Source organism: Amphiura filiformis, chromosome 4 (genome assembly GCF_039555335.1).
Source record: "Amphiura filiformis chromosome 4, Afil_fr2py, whole genome shotgun sequence".
Taxonomy (NCBI): Eukaryota; Metazoa; Echinodermata; class Ophiuroidea; order Amphilepidida; family Amphiuridae; genus Amphiura; species Amphiura filiformis.
This window is the reverse complement of record NC_092631.1, coordinates 46061012-46081200: the sequence shown is the minus strand read 5'-3', so window position 1 is coordinate 46081200 and position 20189 is coordinate 46061012. Positions and strand designations below refer to the sequence as shown.

The window sequence follows — 20189 nt, the reverse complement described above, 5'->3', positions numbered from 1 at the left end:
TGGGATACTCCTTTCAGCTGCTGTGATCTAGACCAGACAAGTTTGTACAAATAGACACTAGGATCCACAACATGCTCATCTATTAAAGCACAGTTCTTTAATCCCAATACATTTGTACATTATTTAAATGACCTTTGAAAATTTGGGTACAAAACTCATACTCTGCAACTTGAGGTCAAATATTGCATGATGATTGTTTAATTCAGGTTATTGAACTATGTCATTGGGATGAGGCCATAGTAGTCCATAGTGAGAAGCCCACTCAACTACTTTAGTGAGCTCTAATTGATGAAATTGGCCGGGGAAATTGGTCCAGGGAATTAGCCTTATAACACTTGCTATTCTGGTTTCATTTGTAAAAACATCTGCGAATGAACTGAGTGAAATCTTACGCAACACTCATGGGACATATTCTGTAGCCTTTATGATACCATGAAATTTATGCTTTCTGTTAAAACCATAAAAAGTGGCGGCGCCAGGAATTTTTAAGGGGGAATGGGGGGGGGGGGCAAAGTGAAAATCAACAAATTTTGCGCAAATTGCTGCAAAAAGAGGAATTTTGGTAATTTTGAGGTTTCTACTGAGGGGCAAGAAAAAAGTGGAATCCCCTTGCCCTCACCCAGGTAGTGCTGTTACTGACCACAAACCATGTTATCCTTTCATAGCCAGGGGTGTGCTTACACACATCAAAGAACTATAATAGCTGGAAAGTTGACTAAACCCTGAAATCAGGGGTAAAAAAATCCCGATATCATGAAAAATCATGAGAAATCACACCCCTGCAAAGCGTTTAGTTTCAAAGTATAACAATTTTATACTTCTTAAATATTATATTTTTTTAACTGGTTGCTTAAAACAGCATCATAGAATAATGTTACCAATCCACTTTGAAAGTAACTCTACCAACAATCATCATCATCGTCGTTCATTTGAGCATCCCATGCATCACGCACGTCGTATACATCATCCGTCTGTTGTAGATATCTTATGGCTATATTATGTACCTATGTTGAATGCTAATCATGCAAAGAATTGTTTGGGGACTGACTGCATTAGAAAGGCTGGGGGGAACCAGTAAACGGGGGAAGGTATCAAGTTTCCCTATCACATCATACAATGTGTATACATAAGATAGAATTACTACAAATGTAATTACACTGATACATCATACAAATAGACTGAACTCAACAATATCAGGTACTCATACACAACATGATTGCTAAACAAAATGTAATCTTTTGAAATTGTGACTTTCAACCACCTTATATTGTCAATATTTCCATAAATAGATTCAGCAGGTTTGCAGAAAATCAATTTACAAAGTTCATATTTCAAAACCAAGTAGATTTGTTCACTATTACCTGACAGTTTCGAACGTTGTGGTCGACATTCTTCTTCAAAGTGTTGAACCATAGACTCTATTCTGAGTCTATGGTTGAACTATGTCCCAACACCTATGGAATCCATCTGGATAAGGAAGAAAGACCCGCAAGTCATGAACAGAGACGAGGGGCCCATTTTCTAAGTCATATCTATGACCCAATCATCACCGCGAGTACTGCGCCCTCTACAGGCCAACATTTGTTGGGGAAGGTGTTGGGGACATATACACCAGGCACAAAAAGAAACTCATCAGCAGGGGCGAAGCAAGAGTATCAGGGGCCCATGGACAAGGAGCAGTACGGGCCCCTTTAACCAGGGCGGGATTTACCTTATGGGGGCCATGGGCCAGGCCAAAATTTGGAGGCCCCGAACTCACATGGCGAGGAAGGCATATTTTGTTCCGATGTTACATTTACGCGCAAAGCACCTGAAAAATTCAGTCTATTTTAGCCCCAGATCAACATGAATTTTGCTATTGGAATGCGTGCGAACACAATTTTGACTTATTTTGGCCAAAAAACATGCTGTTATTGGGGTTAATCGAAAGATGCATAACGCAATTTTGGGGGCCCTGGACCTATCTGGCCCAACTGTAAATCCGGCCCTGCTCTCTATTATCAGCCCTTATTTCATTTTCGCTTTTGCTCGGGCCCCCTGAACCCTCGGGGCCCATGGACTTCGTCCACCCTGTCCCCCCGCTTGCTACGCGCCTGCTCGTCAGTTATATTCATCCTTATATTTGTAACTGGTCCAGACCCACAGGTAGATGATGGCTCACGCATTGGGATAGGAGTTGGGGTAGATAGAAAAGTTAGATTTTGTTAGAATATATATCGTCGGTCGCAACACATAGTGGCGTAGAGTGATTTTCCAAATTTTCCGTTTCACATAGTGGCGTATAGGTTTAGACGTAGCTATTTTTCTATAGCGGCTATTCTGTGTTAACTATTAAAGATGCAGTTTAATAGTTTGAACCTTAAACTTCAATTACAAATGGAATCGGACCAATGAGAGATAACAGTGGAGGAGTATCGACTCCGTTTCTAGTAGCATATCCTTCAAAAAAGTTTTGCTCGGAAACGTATTTTGTCCTTCACGTACGCCACTATTATCGGCTTCCCGACTCATTTCCAATAAGATCAATGTAAACATCAACCAAACAGTAATACCCCCCTTTGAATGACCATTATTCCAAAACAGTTAATCGTATGCCAAAAAATCAAAATTATTTGATATCAGAAGGACATTCTTCGTATTCATAATGCAATTCGATATGTCTGATGTGCTCTAATGTCCCACAATAAATACTGTCCAAACGTTCATTCATCCCCCATCCCTTAAATATCCATAGTATCTCCCTTTAACTCATAAGTGCAACACACTTATGTAAGACAAAGTAGATTTGTTCACTCAAGAAATCTATGCTTCCCTCCAGCCCAAGAACAACATGGAGATGAGGCAAATTCAGGGACTCATTATTGACTACAGATTCACTTGTTAAACAAGTATCATTTACTAAGACTATGGACCACGACATATCTGTTACAAAATAAAACATAAACATGGCTCTTGTTCAAATGTACTAACCATCGGGCGTATTAATGAACAACGAAGATATTTAGAGGAAAGGGCAACTGTAATCAGTACATGGGAAAGATTTAGTATTTTTTAAATGTCGATTTTAAAGTCTTATTGTAACATAGCCATAAAAAATAGATTTGTATTTCCTTTACACAAAATGTTAGTATTTACTCTCAGATATGTCCCCTTTTAATTGTGAGCCGATCAACTGAGGTAAAGCAAGAAAATTGAAAACATTCCAGTGGCGATGTTGCCAATGCATGTCACTCACTTCATCAGTCGTTCTAATGGCAGTCCTCTGATGTGTTACGACCGTCCTGTATGAGTGTTATGAACATCGCGTGTACGCATTCGACTAATATTTAAATTGTGTGAATAGAATGATGGGACACATCATTTTGTTAAAAATCTCAGATTTTTTCACAAATACAGCACCTAAGAAAAGCATGATTTTTGCAGGGTATGTTCGTTATTGTACATTTTCATGTAAAAATCATTTTTCACAACGCCCCTGGTCAAGACCATCATCTCATCTATCGTATGTACTCTCTTAAACCCAAAGATTGTGTTGAGGGAAAAGTCTAAAATTAGATTGAAAATACAATTGAATTTAGTTTGAATTTTCAATCTTTAAGACTGATTTCTCAATCTTAATTTTGACTTTTCCTTCACCCCAATACAGGGTGTCCCAGAATGATTTATACCGGGAAAGGTGGAATTTTTTAGTTATGAACGGCAATTCTATTGGTCATATTATTTTGCATTTTAAGTTTTACATATATTTAGCTTTCTCAGATTTTTTAGATTTTAAAAATTGGACGTTTCTAGTAGAAGTTTGAGAGGATTGCATAAAAATGGTGAATTCCTAGTTTTGACAAAGCAACCTATTTTGCAAATCTGTAAAATTACTAACCGTTCAGCACAAAGTTATTTGGAAAATATTATGCAGTATATTTGTTGTGTCCAGTTCTTACTTCTACTAAATATTCGATATCTATCGTTTATTTATGATGTTACGAAGCAATCCTTGTATAGAATAAAGGATTTGTCACGCTTGAGTGACCTTAAACTATTCTTTCTTTGGCGGCAGTTTTGAAGCCAATAATTGCGGTGTGCGAGTTTCATCATTTGAAATGCCGGCAGAGATGGATTTCTCATAAAAGCATAGAGAAGGTTCATCATTAGTGTTACAGCATGCATTTATGTCCACAGTATATTGGCAACCCCACAGCTACGTGACGAATGAGATTAAAATTTACTGCGGAGGACCCTTGAGGAAGTTATCCTCTGTAATAATGAAATTTTTGGGTAAAAATTGGGGTAAAAATCACATAAAAAGTTTTTCAACCTATATATTTTGCCATATTGAAATGTTTCACTTAATCCCATATCAAGAATTATTTAGCATTGTAAGCTCTATATCTGTGCCAAATTTTGTGTAGCTAGGCCTATGTCTTATAAAAGAATGTAGGATTTCTCCAATATATTGCACAGTGCGGCTGACAATGGTGATAAAGGATTCATGTGTTGGGGTGCCTTTGCACTGTAAATTACACACATGCAGTTTTCGTCCATTTTCAGTAATAGCAGTGTCACGCAAAAACGAATCAAGCTATTTCCATGAAAGTCACAGAATAAGTAGGAGACATGTGAGGCATTGCATTGCACTTATTAAGATGAGATACACTGTTGACTATATATTTTTGATATTTTGTTCAAGGACGGTATAAATCATTCTGGGACACCTTGTATTTCCATTTTTAAAGAGAGTATTTTCTCATTCTATCAATATTATTTATTTTGCATATTAGTATGTTTTTGTATTTTTATGTTTGGATAAATAAAACTGTACTGATTTTGAAAATTCACATAAAGTAGCTTATGTCCTCTATAAATGTTTGCTAAGTTAGCAGCACTGGTATTTTCTGCATTTTCTGACAAACCACATCAGCTCAATTTGAATGAAATTTCAACAAAATGAATTAAAAAATATCCTGCTTCATTTCTAAACATACTAAACTCATTGACATTTAAACTCGCTGCAACAAAACTCGCCATATCCAGACATATCTTTTATTGCAGTCTCCCATTACTTGATGGCAAGCCATAAATCTTATCTGCCCTTATATGGGAGTCTTTGAGAAGGTTAATGTTATAATTGGCTGGTGCTCTAATGCTAAGAGGATTGCTACAAGTATCTTCCTCACACCACCAAAATTAATTAGGGTACATAACTCAAAATGCGCTGGCTCAAGTTTACTAATAATAATAATCGTATAAACAATTTCAGCAATATATCTTTTTAAGTAGATACTAGTAAACGGACAGAGTTCATGGAAATAGGCCAGTAAAAATACTAGTAATTTTGCAGGAGAGGGGGGTATGGGGGTAGGGGGTACTTTGCAGAAAAGGCTAAGTACACATGGGTCACCTACTATAACAATGGATAATTTTTGTTGAACATTTCCCCCACTTGAACCCATATCTCATATGCACAGTTTATCCCTTACATACACTATGTCTTGAATAGCTATTGTAGCCCATCAACCCAGTGGTTAAGAGGCTAGGAAATAATTCCTAATAGTCCTGTCCACATGGAGGGCTATTTGCTCGAGCACCGCGTTGCTCGAGCACAGACTCTGGGAAATCTGCCGTCTGAATGCTTTCTAGGATTCCAGTCTTCGAGTTTTTTCCCAAATTTAAAATTTATCCCCTAATTTATCCCCTAGAAATTTAGGGGATTTCACAAGTTCCCCGAGTGGTGCTCGAGCTCTACTGCCGTGTGAACACTACATTTTGCGTTTCTCGAGCACTGAGCTTGACCTGTGCGTGGTGGTAATGAGTTCCATTGCTATATAGGCCCTATACGGTATATTAAATATTGCAATTGTCGCTCATTCTACCTCTTCTTTCTCAACAACTCTCTTCTCCCAATCATATGTCGAAAACTCAACGTTATCGATACCAAAATTGCCAAATCTAGAACATCATCACCACTTTCCATCATGAATTTAAGTACAAACAAGAGCAAAATGCTCTTCGCAGATCATCACAATCGCGGTCGGTAATTGGTGCCTTTTGATTTGGTGGTATAGTTTGTTTTACGTTCTGCCGAGTTCAATTTCGCGCGATACTGCAGAGCAGAGTCACATTCAGCTTTCGGTTGTATTTAAATTCTCGATGATGTCATCAGGTATTGTGAAACTCAAGGATTACATGCCACGACGGAGTCGTGTGGACACGCATTCGGGGATTGACTTGGGGATCGCAATCCTTGAGCACGCCGATCCTCGAGGATCCTATGACCGTCTGAACACGGCTAATGTCTCATACCCAGGTTTGTATCCCTTTATCTAATCCTGCCCCACATGACAAGGACTTTTTAGAACATCTTATCTTGTATTGCGACAATGGCAGCCAGGACTATTTTTTTGCCTTTTTTCTAAGCATGTTTACTATTGGATTAAGCCATCACATGATTATATAGGCTTTACTGATTGGTGGGTAAGGTCAATGCTATTGTTTATTTTGTGATAAGGCTGTGCATATTACTGCATATATGAAAAATACACTGCATATTTTGATATTATCTACCCAGTAATGTTTGCTTATCTTAATTGGAACCCTTATAATTATTGGGCCAAGGTTATTATCTGCATGGTATAATTGAATTTCAATAGGCCTATGATAGTGTATTGATTTGAAAGTTTGTATTTCAATGAGTCGCTTCTTGCTGGAGAGTTAAGCCAGAGTCAGGATCTAGGTTAATCATTATGCCTCAAATCACTAATTTATTGTAAGATCAGTGCAGAGTAGGTTAGATATGAAAATGGAAAGTTGGAACAAATTACTATACACCTGATCCATGAACTGAGTCTTTTTGAAAGACTCTTCTTGTTTATGATGTTACTATGTGGATGAGTTGGGTTTTTTTTGTCAACATGACTAGATACAAAGGGGTTGTTTTTTGGTCACTAGCACTACATAGCAAAAGTCCAAAATAGACATTTTTTGGGAGGTTACTATAATAATGGGTCATATATTTTGTACAATTTGCTGAGCTATAAAATATGGGTCAATTTGTTATCACCACAGGCAAATTTGTGCAGCATATTTCTGACGGTTTGCTATAACAAAAAAATGTTGAGTTTAAAGAACAAAATCTAAGCAATACCTATTGCTTGACCAAATAATTGTAGAGGGGAAACTGAAAATTGCAACTTTAGGAAAACAGAAAATTTCAGATGAAAACTGAAATTTGTAGAATGAAACTGACAATTGCAGAGGATAACTGACAATTGAAACAGAAAACTGAAAATCACAGTGCTCAAAGAGACTGACCCAGACCCGTACCCGTAGCCCCCCCCCAAAAAAAAAATTTGGACAAGTATTGGAAAAAGGTCCACTTTTTCAAAATCAGCACCACCAAATGAAATCCTGCGTACGGGCCTGGACTGACCTTTATACACATTTGCAGTTTCAAATGTTTAATATGAACTATGTTCACACCAAAGCAAAGTTAATTGGGACACATACAATGCAGAGTTCAAGACCCAGTTTTGTGACTAACATGCAATGTTGAGTAAACAGAAACCATAGAAGAGGTAAATAAACAACTTCATGAATATATAGTTCCCTAGTCTACTGTCATTTATGAATGTACTGAGTTATTGAGCCTTTACCAGCTCAATTACAACCTTAGAAGCACATTTCTTGAAAGGTTCTAACAAAGATCCTAACCAACCTACTTTTCAGTAGCCTTCTGATGAGACAAATCACAGCCAGGAGATGAGAATGTGGTCCCTTTCTGAAGGTGAAAAGATCAATATTAAAGAGCTGATCCATTTAACATCAGCGGAAAACTAACAATTTCAGAGGAAAACTGAGAACATAATCTAAAATAGATCCACCTTTTTTCTGTACAAACATTGAACATCTGCCCTTTTTTGAAAGACAAAGTTCCACAAAAGGTCCACTTTTTTCATAAAAACAATGAAATCAGCCATTTTAAAGGAAAATTTCACGAAAGTTTCACTCTTTAGATATCCCCGCCCACATCATCAAAATAAATCCTGACCACGGGCTGAGTACTGGTGACACCATAGACATCATAGACCAATCACAGACCATGGATTTGGACAACTTGAGGCAAACTAGCTTGAGGAATGGTGGCTATATGCAAATTAGGAGATTGATGTTTACATCTGTGACATCATTTTTGTAGTACTTCCCTCCCCAGTTCTACTCCTAAAAGTATTAAAAGCCGGTTAAAGGTTGAATCCCCTAGCTGGGTCTAGTTTTAGTAAGTCCACTAAAATGATGCACTTTAAATATTGACTGAACAATTCACTGTTTTTTAACAATAAGCTTTGTGACTTTGTCCTCAGTTTGCTTTAGATGTATTTATATCTCAAATGTCCTCCGCAAATATATCCATAAAAGCTGACTGTCCCAGTTCTTAAAAGAAAATAACAGGCCCGTACACAGGGGGTGCAACACCCCCCCCATTTTGAAAAGTATACAAAAGTCCCAAAATTTCACAATTTGTTTAAAAAATCAGGTTTTTTACGCTTTTTTTGACAAAAACAGGTCAAAATTTTAGTCCACTTTTTGGAAAAAAGTCCACTTTTTCAAAATCAGCACCCCTAAATGAAATCCTGCGTACGGGCCTGGAAAATAATATGTGATAAATGAGTGATAAACCAAAGTGATAGAAATTTCAATTAACAGATGTTTTGTGTGCATATTTTGTTGAAGCATTCAATCTGGGATGGGATAATTAACTTACATACATATATGAACATAATACATTAAACTGACTCTCTCATCATATTCAACTGCGTGGGAAGTATAATTGCCTGGATAATATGTGGCATCTTGTTGTCAGTAACCTGTACTTTTCTACAGCTGTTTACTTTAGATGTGTGATGCTATCATGCGAAATAAATGTAAATCATCTCCTTCACTATCTATGGTTTTATATAGCAATTACATCAATTACATCTATAATTAGGGGCTGTGCAATAATTATGAGCCGCCCCGGGGGTAAAATTTCCAAACGGCTCGGCAAAAATCGCTCGCCCCCCCTCCTGGCCTGCCAAAAATTCTTTGCCCCCCCCCTTGTGCATGGCAAATTTTTGGGATCCCAATTTACAAACCTTAAATGGTGTAGATACATGTTGCGAGCGTAGCGACTAGCGAGCAGGAAAATGTGCATATTTAAGCGTTTCCGTACTGTTTTCCTAAGACTTTTAGAGTGTTTTATTTAAAAGGCGCCCGCATGAATGTGTGCCAAAATCACTTGCCCCCGGCTTGCCAAAATTGCTTGCCCCCTCCCTTGGCTCACCAAAATTTCTTGCCCCCAATTTTACCCTCCTCCAGGGCTCATAATTATTGCATAGCCCCTTATAGCATGTTATATTAAAGCCATAATGCATATGATTTCAATCAAATTTTTAACTTTATTATTCTTTGCCATAGATGATAGTTAGTAGCTACTGTCAAGGTGGTTTTCTGATCATTTTAGGCGAAAAAAATGAGGTAAAATGAATGAAAACCACTTAGAAGCTTAACTGTGGCGCTCTATGGGGGAATTGTAAATAAACCCAGGGATCCCCAGCTTTATTACAAAAACTCTAAATTTTACGGTAATTAAAGCACTTCAGGCTTGGTCTTTCACACATATTTAGTACACCATTGGGCGTTACAATCACACACAAAGTAGAAATTCAAGAAAAATTTAGGGCATTGCTATGGAACAAAATCGCACAATATGGCTTTAAAAACATGGAGGGGGTGTTGGTGGGTAAGGACCGCTTCAAGCTGCTGAACCCAGACCCAATTCGAAGGGCAATTTGGCTTAAAATAGGGACCTGTATCAGTTCAAGGGAATTTTGGTTATAATATAATTATGTACATATTTTCACCAATTTTATAGTATGGTACCAAATTTTATACACAGCATTTGAGCTTTGAAAACAGTAAAAGTCATCTATTTTACATACATAGCACAGATATTTATGAAGGAGACCCTTGGATTTTTTCTTCAAAACACAGACCCATGTCTAGAAGATGTCTAAGGACTTCTCATGAGAAACAAAAACAGATTAATCCCTGTATGTATTATGTAAGTATCCCCCAAGAGTAATATACTATAGCACAGACTATCTCAATGTGCTTTACAAGTAATATATACATGTAAGTGTTCATTTGAAATATTAAAAGACGACATAAGATATTACAAATCTGACAGAAGTTATAAAGCGATATACAAAAAGCATATGAACAAGTACCGGTACTGTACAAGTGAAAAATAAATAAAATTCAAATGTTCAATAAAAAAGGACTACAATTCAACTCTATAAGAACATGTATTTTTTTTAACAATTCAGAATAAATTTGTTTTCAATTTGCAAAGATTTGTTCACAAACTGATAATGTCTGATTTGAGACCTGATGTTGTTCTGATCCTGGGAAGGTTCTCAACTTTGGTTTGGGTGGGGATGTGTGGCTGGGACTCAAAACAAATGTACTTAACTTTAAACCAGATTTGACGAAAACCAGACCTGAAATTATATATATTAATTTTGGTATGGTAACATTTTTGTAAATGAAAAATTAGTACTTTTTTGAGAAGATTTTCATAAAATGTATGTTTGTATCGCTATTTGTCTTTAGTTATATACATCCCAGCTGCGTGAAGCTCTGCTCAGTGAGCTACATTGAAGATAATTATAGAATGAAATAGCAATTTTTTTTGTTTTATATCATTTGCTTTGCTCAAAATTAAAACTCCATTTGAATTTCACACTCCCTGTGTAGAAAATTAAGGTCATATGTCTTCAACTGGAATCGACCATTGCTTGGTTGTGAACTTCTTGCGACATCAAGACATGGAAAAAAGTATGGTACAGAACTGTAATGTGTTATGGTCATTATTGCAGAATCGCAGGGTGTCATGCAATACTGATCATGCATGATCATACATGCATGTTTTGTAAATTAGGTCTACTAAAATTTTGTACAGGCATGACATTCATAATATCTTGCCACTAGCCAGCTACTTGAGCTGTGTTGAGTCATGTGATATTTTATTTCTAAACAGATGCAAAACAAGAGTGAAAGACAGAGTTGAAGGCTGACTGACTGAGCTAGAATTGAAATTCTTCAGATAAAAATGTTCTTAGGTATATGTATAGTGCAAGTATACACCCTCGCTTTTTATTTGGATATGGAAATTAAACCTGGCATTTTCCTGAAAATTGAAATCATATTTTTGAGAAAAATATAAGATGATTTAAATGTCATACTCTATAGTCTGTATGCCTTTCTCAAATCCACATGTAATGATGAGAAGTATATAAAACTATGATGCAAAGAATCCAACTATTATAACAGATTCTTGCCAAAATTGGCAGTTTTAAGAAAATCTCAAATTTTCAGTCAAAATTTGATTTAAAAAAATTTGGCTTAAAATGGTGACTGAACCCACCAAGTTTCCTGCCCATACGACTGTTTTTACTAATTTGACCTCAAATGACCCCTGGTGACCTCGAAATGACCTTCCAAAAATTTGGCTTTTTATGTTGACTGTACCCACCAAGTTTCATGCAGATCCCGAGAGTCTTACTATTTGACCTCAGATGACCCTTGGTGACCTCGAAATGACCTTCCAAAAATTTGGCTTTAAATGTTGACTGCACCCACCAAGTTTCATACCCATACAACAGTTTTTACTAATTTGACCTCGAGATGATCCCTGGTGACCCCGAAATGACCTTTCAAAAATTTGGCTTTAAATGTTGACTGTACCCACCAAGTTTCATGCCCATCCGCCAGTTTTTACTAATTTGACATCAGATGACCCCTGGTGACCTCAAAATGACTTTCCAAAAATTTGGCTTAAAATGTTGACTGTACCCACCAAGTTTCATGCCCATACGACTGTTTTTACTAATTTGACCTCAAATGACCCCTGGTGACCTCGAAATGACCTTGCAAAAATTTGGCTTTAAATGTTGACTGTACCCACCAAGTTTCATACCTATCTGACAGTTTTTACTAATTTGACCTCAGATGACCCTGGTGACCTCGAAATGACCTTCCAAAAATTTGGCTTTAAATGTTGACTGTACCCACCAAGTTTCATACCCATCCGACAGTTTTACTAATTTGACCTCAGATGACCTCTGGTGACTTGAAATGACCTTCCAAAAATTTGGCTTTAAAAAATGTTGACTGTACCCACCAAGTTTCATGGCCATACGACACTTTTTACTAATTTGACCTCAGATGACCCCTAGATGACCTCAGTGACCTTGACTCACTAACCAATACAAACCGGTTCTGTCTCGGGTCAAGATGCACCCACCCACCAAGTTTGAGGCACGTCACGACTCATAGTCTCCGAGAAAATAGGCGGAAAGCAAACTTTAACCAAAACTTTAACCAAATTTGTCACATACACACACACACACATCCACACACATACGCACGGAAAAGTGATTACATAGTCTCCTGCCTTATCAGGCGAGACAATAATATAATTGTAGATTGTTTTTCGAGTTTCGGCAATTGATATTGACTGATGCTATGGTTTTATTACAAGGTGTAAAAACAGAAGTGATACAGTAGACCTAGGAAGAAAAACATAATTTTAAGGTGTTTTACGCTTTTGGATTATGTTGATAACTGAACAGGCCTTTCAGGAAGTAATACAACATATGAGCATGGACTGTTAACATGGTTAAAGAATATATGAAAATAAGTGTAAACTTTTTTAATTACCCCAATGCAGTGCATGTCTCAAAAATTCTATTACTATTTGGAATTTTCATAGGTTTTTTACACTTTTAAATCATGAAAAAATAGAAATATGAATGGAATTTTGAAATTTTGACAACTATTTTGACACTTGGCTAGTCTTCAGTTGGGCATGTTAGGAGAAATAATATAGAAATATTTCATCTTACATTAAAACAACAGCATGGTGTATGTTTTTAATGGTTCTTCAAAATCATCATGGACGATAGTGTAATATTTGAGTTAAAGTTTATCTGTACCGTAATGATTGCCTGTGTTAATATTGTTGGTGACAAAATGAAGAATTGAACATTTGACAATACAAAAATGTCAGTAATTGCCGTCATATATATGCGTTCCTCAGTCCTTTGGTTAAAGAAATATGAGGAGCTCAATTATTTGTTCTCCTGGAATTATTCAGGAGCTCAACTTTTGAGCACCTAAAATTGCACCCCAGGGTCAAATTTCAAACTTGCTCAAATTGTTGTAAAAACCATTCCAATGTATTCCCCTAGACTCCCTCAAGCATTCAGAAATTGTATAGTTTGACCTATCTAGGACGTACCATTCTTGAGTCATAACCAAAAAGGTCAAATGTCACATTTTTGTCTCTATGGGGATCAAAAAAAAAATCAAAGTGCTCTGATTATGTCTAAATAGATAAGTTTGTGATGCACCAATTGAGCCAATTATGGGGGGGGGGCGTAAAATTTTCGAACGGCTGGTCAAAAATCGCTTGCCCCCCCCCCCCTTTGAACATGCCAAATTTTTGGGAATCTAATTTTCAAACTGTAAATGGTCTATATGTGTGTTGCGAGCCAGGGCCTGAGACTCGTTGGAGGTGAGGAGAATCAAGGTTGATTCTCCTGAAGATATTTTGCGAGAATCAATTGATGCTCATATAGAATCGAATATGTGCGTGAAGCGCACATCACGAGCCTTATAGCACGAAGTCCTTCGGCCGGGGTCCAGCTCTGGGTTCTAGATGCTCTCTGGTGCAATCTGAGTCCTTATTTGGAGCCTCCAGAAATATATCCAGAAATGTTCAAAATCTTCTTTGTGAAAATGTGTCTCAGTAAATTTTTGTTTCAAAATGGCAATGAGACGAAAATTGCCAAATGGGTAATGAGTTTTTATTTTTTGCCAATACTTGTTGCAAACTTTACAGGTAGCTTTAGTTTAACTGCCTTAATCCCGTCAGAGTCGTATTGCCAATTGTCCGTATCGATCAAAAGAGTTGCCTTTGAAACAGACCGAGTAGATTTGACGCATCTGGAGCCGAATCCATGAATCGGTTCCAGACACAGAATGTTTTTTCCCTGCAAGCAATCCAGAATTTCCCTTCAGTTTTACCAAATTTCCCTCCAGTATGACATATTTCTTTTATGTATTTCTTTATTTTTTTTTTTTTTTATCAAACATTTCCCTGCAATGAGCTTCCCGTATTGCCCACTTTTTCCTGCCATGACAGAATCAGTGAATATGACATGATAAAACTACAGGCTTTTACAATATCAAATCATGAAAATTAATAAATTTAAGCTTAACAACTCATGAACCAAGTATACGTTTACAGTTATTTATAAATGATGACAGGCAACAAGTACTGGCAAAAGCTTACAAACTAATCGTGCTATATCCCTGTTTGAGTCCTGCAGCCATTAATTCCCCCGTATGAGTTCTTTTTAGTGCGGATAAATCTCCCGATATTCATGTATTGCTCCCAAATAAACACACACGCTGTCAATCAGAGATCCTTTAATATCGGCAAAATTGTTATACCGACGTGCTCCATAACCCGTTTTGTGATTGGTTGCACAGACGATTTTTCTAAATTGTAAGCCAATCAATGAATGCGACGGCCTGGTTTGGCAGCACATAATTGTTGGCAGTGAAGCGAAGTACGAATTTTCTGATTGGTCGAATAAACTACTAAAACAATGGCTAAGCCAATCAGTGTGCTCGATACATAACAAACAACCACGTTGGGTTTAAATGGCCTACGAGGGGATTTCCCGTACTCGTGTAATCGATGGGTGATCTCTCGGTGTGAGCAATTGATGGTTTGTTTGAATGTAAATGTTTTATTTCCTTTCTCTTGGTTTCTATCTGTCTATTCTTTTCTTTTCTTTTTCTTTTCTTTTCTTTCTTTTTTGTTTCTTGTATTTCTCTTTATTATTTTTGTTTTATTCTTCTTCTACGCGAATCAACTTCAAATTTGAGTCTAGGCCTATAAATGTTTTATATTTTTACTAGTAATGGTTCTCGCTCCGGGTTCTCGCATGTTTACTTAATTTATTTACTATTTTGTTTACTTCTAATTAACATATGAATGAAAAGTTAGTTAACTTACGGGGGTGATCCAGAGATGAAACAAAAATTTGTTTGCTAATACTTGATAAAAAAAAAGTTAATTATTACGTTTCTGTACTGATTTTGAAATCTGGATGAGCTTCAAAGTAAAAAAAAAAAGAAAGAAAGAAGATTAAAATTTAGCGATTTTATTATCAAACATATAACTATAAAATTTGCCGACAAGCGGGCCGACAAGTCACAATAAATCAGAGAAGAAAAGACCTATTGTTAGACAATTATGAACATTTATTAAGATAAAACGTGAAATTTGCACTGCGAAAATTTTCATACCTTTACTTGAAAGACTTAAAATATATCCTTGTTTCCAAGTTTTCGTCTCAGTGATGGGCAAACCTAGTTAATACTCTTTACCAAACTTGAATAATGTCCTAATAACATAATTCAAAACATTGCAAGCAGAGAACGAAGCCTGGAACGAAAAATTGTACCATTTACAAAATCAGATACATGTTCGAGACATGAGAGGGTGTCACTATGCTAATAGGCTGTAATGTAAACTTACGTCATGCTGCTTGTGAAGGTGGACACGCCGCTAATTGGTCAAACTTTCGCTATGCAACAGGCAGACTTGTGCCGTCAGATGTGTTTACCAATTATCAAGTCTGTCGGCAGCGTGGAGATATGCACAATAAATTAGTATAAAACCCAGGCGACTCTAGAGCGAGCCAATGAAATCCAGCGACACTTTTATACTTTGGAATTGATCAAAATTGATTGGCAGTATAACTTAAAGGTCCACAATCGTTGGCCTGGTCAACTGGCAGGTTTATGCAGGAACTAAATACATGTACCAACAATTACTAAATGTTTATACCCTGGTTTATACTAGGATTTGGGCAGGTAACCTTGTCCTTACAATAATCACAATGTTCTTTTAGATGGTCAGGACCTTGGCGAGTTGGACAATTTTATTATCATGGATTATGTTATGCCATAAAATGCTGAGCTTGTGCAACACTTTATGAATAAATCCAGATGTGCGATAATACTCATGGGGAGGCACTAAATATGGAAGAGAAGAAGAAGAACTCACTGAGTCACTCTGGGACCAGCTACACCAGTAATATGTGATAACCAATGGTGTACTACTCATAGACATACATGATGAAATACAGTATACTGTACATATTGTAAAATGTAGGTAACCCAGGCAAACCTTAGTTAACACATTTGCTAGTCAGTCAAATTCGCCGACAATGTCAATGCATTTTTACATAGAAATTTAAAACAAGTGCCCGAAGAAAGAAACCTACATAAATATGTTTTCTATACTTCACTTGACCCAAATATATGATTTTTATGGTGATTTTAAAGTCACCCGCACATGGAATTTTAGAGGGATTTGGATAGCATTTCCATTAAAAAAAAGCTGCTATCATAATGAGACTAAGATCTAGAAACACCCCCGAAATGCCGTTTTGGGGAATTTTGCTAGCTGAAACTTTTTGATGAAAGTCAATCTTTGACACGATGTAACTTTGCTACGGAAAGTGCTATGAAAAAATGGTTTTCAGTTTTGGCTTTGTTTACTCAAGGGCTTTAATTTGATATATAAAATGATGCAGTTTGATGGCAAATTTAAATTCACCTAGCATACCTATAAAATGTAATGCATGTCAAACCATAGATACTAAAAATAATCTATGGTCAAACTTAAACATATGGGGGGGTACGAAAAAGTTTATAAATTGTTGTGCTGACTAGTATGACCATCCGACTGCAAACTGACTCAGGTGAAGGTCAACAAACATAACAATTAATTCGACATGCTCGATCCTCAAACTTACCTCCATCTTGTGGTTCCAGTTCCAGGATAGACAAGAAAATCACACGAGTATGCTCGTCTTATCACTAGCACTGCAGATAAACTGTATTTGACGTGTTCCTAATCAGCCTGCCTGCTAAACAAACAAGACAGCAGTTTGATCAAGTTTGGTATGCAAAGCACCTCAACGTTTTCACTTCGATTAAAACTCTTTTCTGTGTTATTTTGCCTCAGGAAAGAACATCAGACAATAGGTTATGGTCGTGCGCACCATTCCCACTTACTCTAAGCCATACATACTGAGATATACTGCAGAATTTTATATAAATAACTTGCACAATGTTAGATGCCTGGAGTCCAAGATCTGAACTACGGGCTTTCAATGCATTGTTGTTATAGTGTTGGGCGATGATGTTTTCTTGTTATGGGATTTTGTGTCGCACTTCCGGAGCTTGAAGGTTCTTGAGGGGGCTATGTAAGTTTTACTGTTAAGTAACTTCAGAGGGGAGCAGACCCTAATAGTACTACTTGATTCATTTTATAAATTATTGGAGAAAAAATAGTCCCATCACAGAAGTTTGGGAAAATCTAGAATTTCATATGATCTAAATAAATTGACTAGTCAACTTAGTCAAGTCATGATTCAGAGTCATGATTGCCTTTGAAAAACATAGGCGTAGGCCTATATCCCAGGAGGAGGGGGGGGGGGGTAAATCCCCCAATAGGCCTAGGCCTACTTTTGCATAGGGCCTGCACTTTGGCTCGACATTTGAAAGGGGTGTGAATTCATTTTTGGATACGCCCCTATTATAATTAGGTAATACTCGAACACATTCCCTGTCTGCTTTATCTGTATTGTGCCTTTCTTAAGCAAATAGTTAAACACGATTTCATCAAACATTATAACAATAGCTCTTTTACAGTGTGCAATCATCCCGGGCAATAATTGGGCAATAATAGAGGATGTGCGTGAAATTATTGATTAGCTCCATACAAAGGATTTGAACCGATGTCCTTCACCGTAATCATGGCGCAATGCAGTGCATTCAATCAAACGTTGTCGTCAACCTATTTGATCCTATAGTGCATTTGTTATGTGTGTGAGACGAGCTGTCGCGGCAGATTGCAATAGCTTGTAATCATGCTTTTGTTGAATGAATTTGAGTACTCCGCCATATTTACGGTATGAACGTCATAATCTAGGTGATTATTTGCATTGGATGTCTTGAATACGCTGGCGAGGTTGTGTAATAATCGGATTAATGCTATAGTAGGTGAATACAAGTTTTGAATATATCGCGTTGCAAAGCCCCATTCAGTGATCCCAGCGAAAGTGAAAAAAAAATCAAATTGTTACTTTTATAAATTTTTTAATGAAAAAATGGCAAAAACCCAAGAAAACGGCAGTATCGACGAAGTTGAAGCCCCATTCAAATAGGCCTACATGTAGCTAATTTATATATACTGTCAGTATATAAATTAAATCAGTTCAATTCACGCCGAGTGTCCTTGACAGGTTTGACTCTGCTTCAGCGGTCATGAAAGAATTCAAAAGATAACCTCTGCCCCAACAATCCCAAGCAATTGTCTGAAACTGCTCTTCGGATGATGATAGTCATATAATGATCAAAAGATTATTACTGACTATATCATTGTACAAAATCTGAATTTTGATGATTTTTACGATCGTCCAGATGAAAAAATCACTGAATGGGCCGTTAGTTCCCTCCACTCCTTACCCTGGCAATATGAATCAAAGAAAAATAAAGACAAAATTAAATAAAACAAGAAAAAAAAAAAAAAAAAAAAAGAAACAATAAAAGAAAAACAAATATGAAAAGTTCGAACAATATTTGGTTTATAAAATTGATGTGACCGTGATGAGGCTCGAACTCACCACCTTCCGATTTAAAGTTCGAAGCGCTCGTGTACCAAATTCTGACGCCTTACCAAGTGAGCTGTGCTCCTGAGATACGAAATACAAAATAAAATAATACACTGTATACCTGCTTGTGTCGGTAATTGATTTGCTCAAATTCCATAATGGTACAGTGCAACAGAGCAAAAATGCCCCCCAAAAAAAAGCTATATAATTGATGAACAATATACACTACACATAAAAATACTAATACAAGGGAATTTCAACATAAGAATCCAAACAATTAAGTACCAACATGCACAGCTTTGTCCTTATATCACATTTGGGTTTTAACAAAATGTTATCAAACCTCTACTGTGATTGGCAGCTGCACAAGGCATCTCTTTGATAGCTGATAATGGCCATCCATTCAGCAAGTGGCTACTAACTGACCTTGACAGGCTTGAATGAGCACTGTCATCTGCTACAAAACCATCACACTCTAGGACCTGGTCACTATAATGCTACAGGGAGCACAGTACTTTGACAATGGAGTGAAAGACTATTATTATTGATCAGGCGCGGATTCTAAAAGTACAGCTCCTATGTGTGTGTAGCAAAAATTGGAATAGAATGTTTGGAATCATGTAACTAAAATACTAAATGCATTCTGCAAAATGTGCTCTTACCAATTTATAAAGCATTTCATTAGCTTTAATTTGACATATTGTTTGACATGTTTGGAATTATGGTAAATCATTAAATAAAATATTTATTAAATAATCAATTATGTCAATTAATACCAAATTTCAATGCAAATATGCATATTTTCTCTGACAGAATTGTAGGATTTGACAAGAGCCATCTTTCTTGTAAGTTTGATTCTTATAACATACCGGTATCGTATTGCGTCCCGTTATAGTTGCAGAAAAATACGCGTGCAGGACACACATACGCACCCCCCCCACACACACACACCCAGAGGATCGTACCGCTTTACAATCGTATAACATTCATTGGCGCTAGTAGTAGTAAATTCCAATTTTCTTTGCTTTACCTCACTTGTTCTGCTCAAAATTAAAAGGGGACATATCTGACAGTAAAAGCTTACATTTTATGGAAATTATGTTTAAATTTGCTTAAACAGCACAAAACAGATAAAGCAGACTAATGTACTATACATAGGCCTATACATGTATGGTATGCCAGGGACTGTTTAAGAATATATCATTAGATTTATGATATTTACTTCGAGGACTGTTATATATCAAAAATGTGAAAAATATCAAATTTTAATAATTTGTCATAAAATTTGTATTATATCGTGAATTCCAAACAATGAAATTTATTTGATCTCAGAAAGACATTCTTCGTATTCATAATGCGTTTTCTTTGTCTTTTTTTGTCTTTTCTTGTTTTATTTAT

General features: G+C 36.6%; 1 protein-coding gene across 1 annotated transcript in view; it reads right to left on the bottom strand.

The window, feature by feature from the left end:
• Positions 1–17280, bottom strand: part of LOC140150940 (gamma-2-syntrophin-like) — a 136036-nt gene extending 118756 nt beyond the window's left edge. The window contains exon 1 of the mRNA XM_072173098.1: positions 16929–17280. Coding sequence (XP_072029199.1) covers positions 16929–16934 — 6 coding nt within the window. The 5' untranslated portion in view covers positions 16935–17280. The remainder of the gene's footprint in view (positions 1–16928) is intronic.
• Between the last annotated feature and the right edge of the window lie 2909 nt (positions 17281–20189).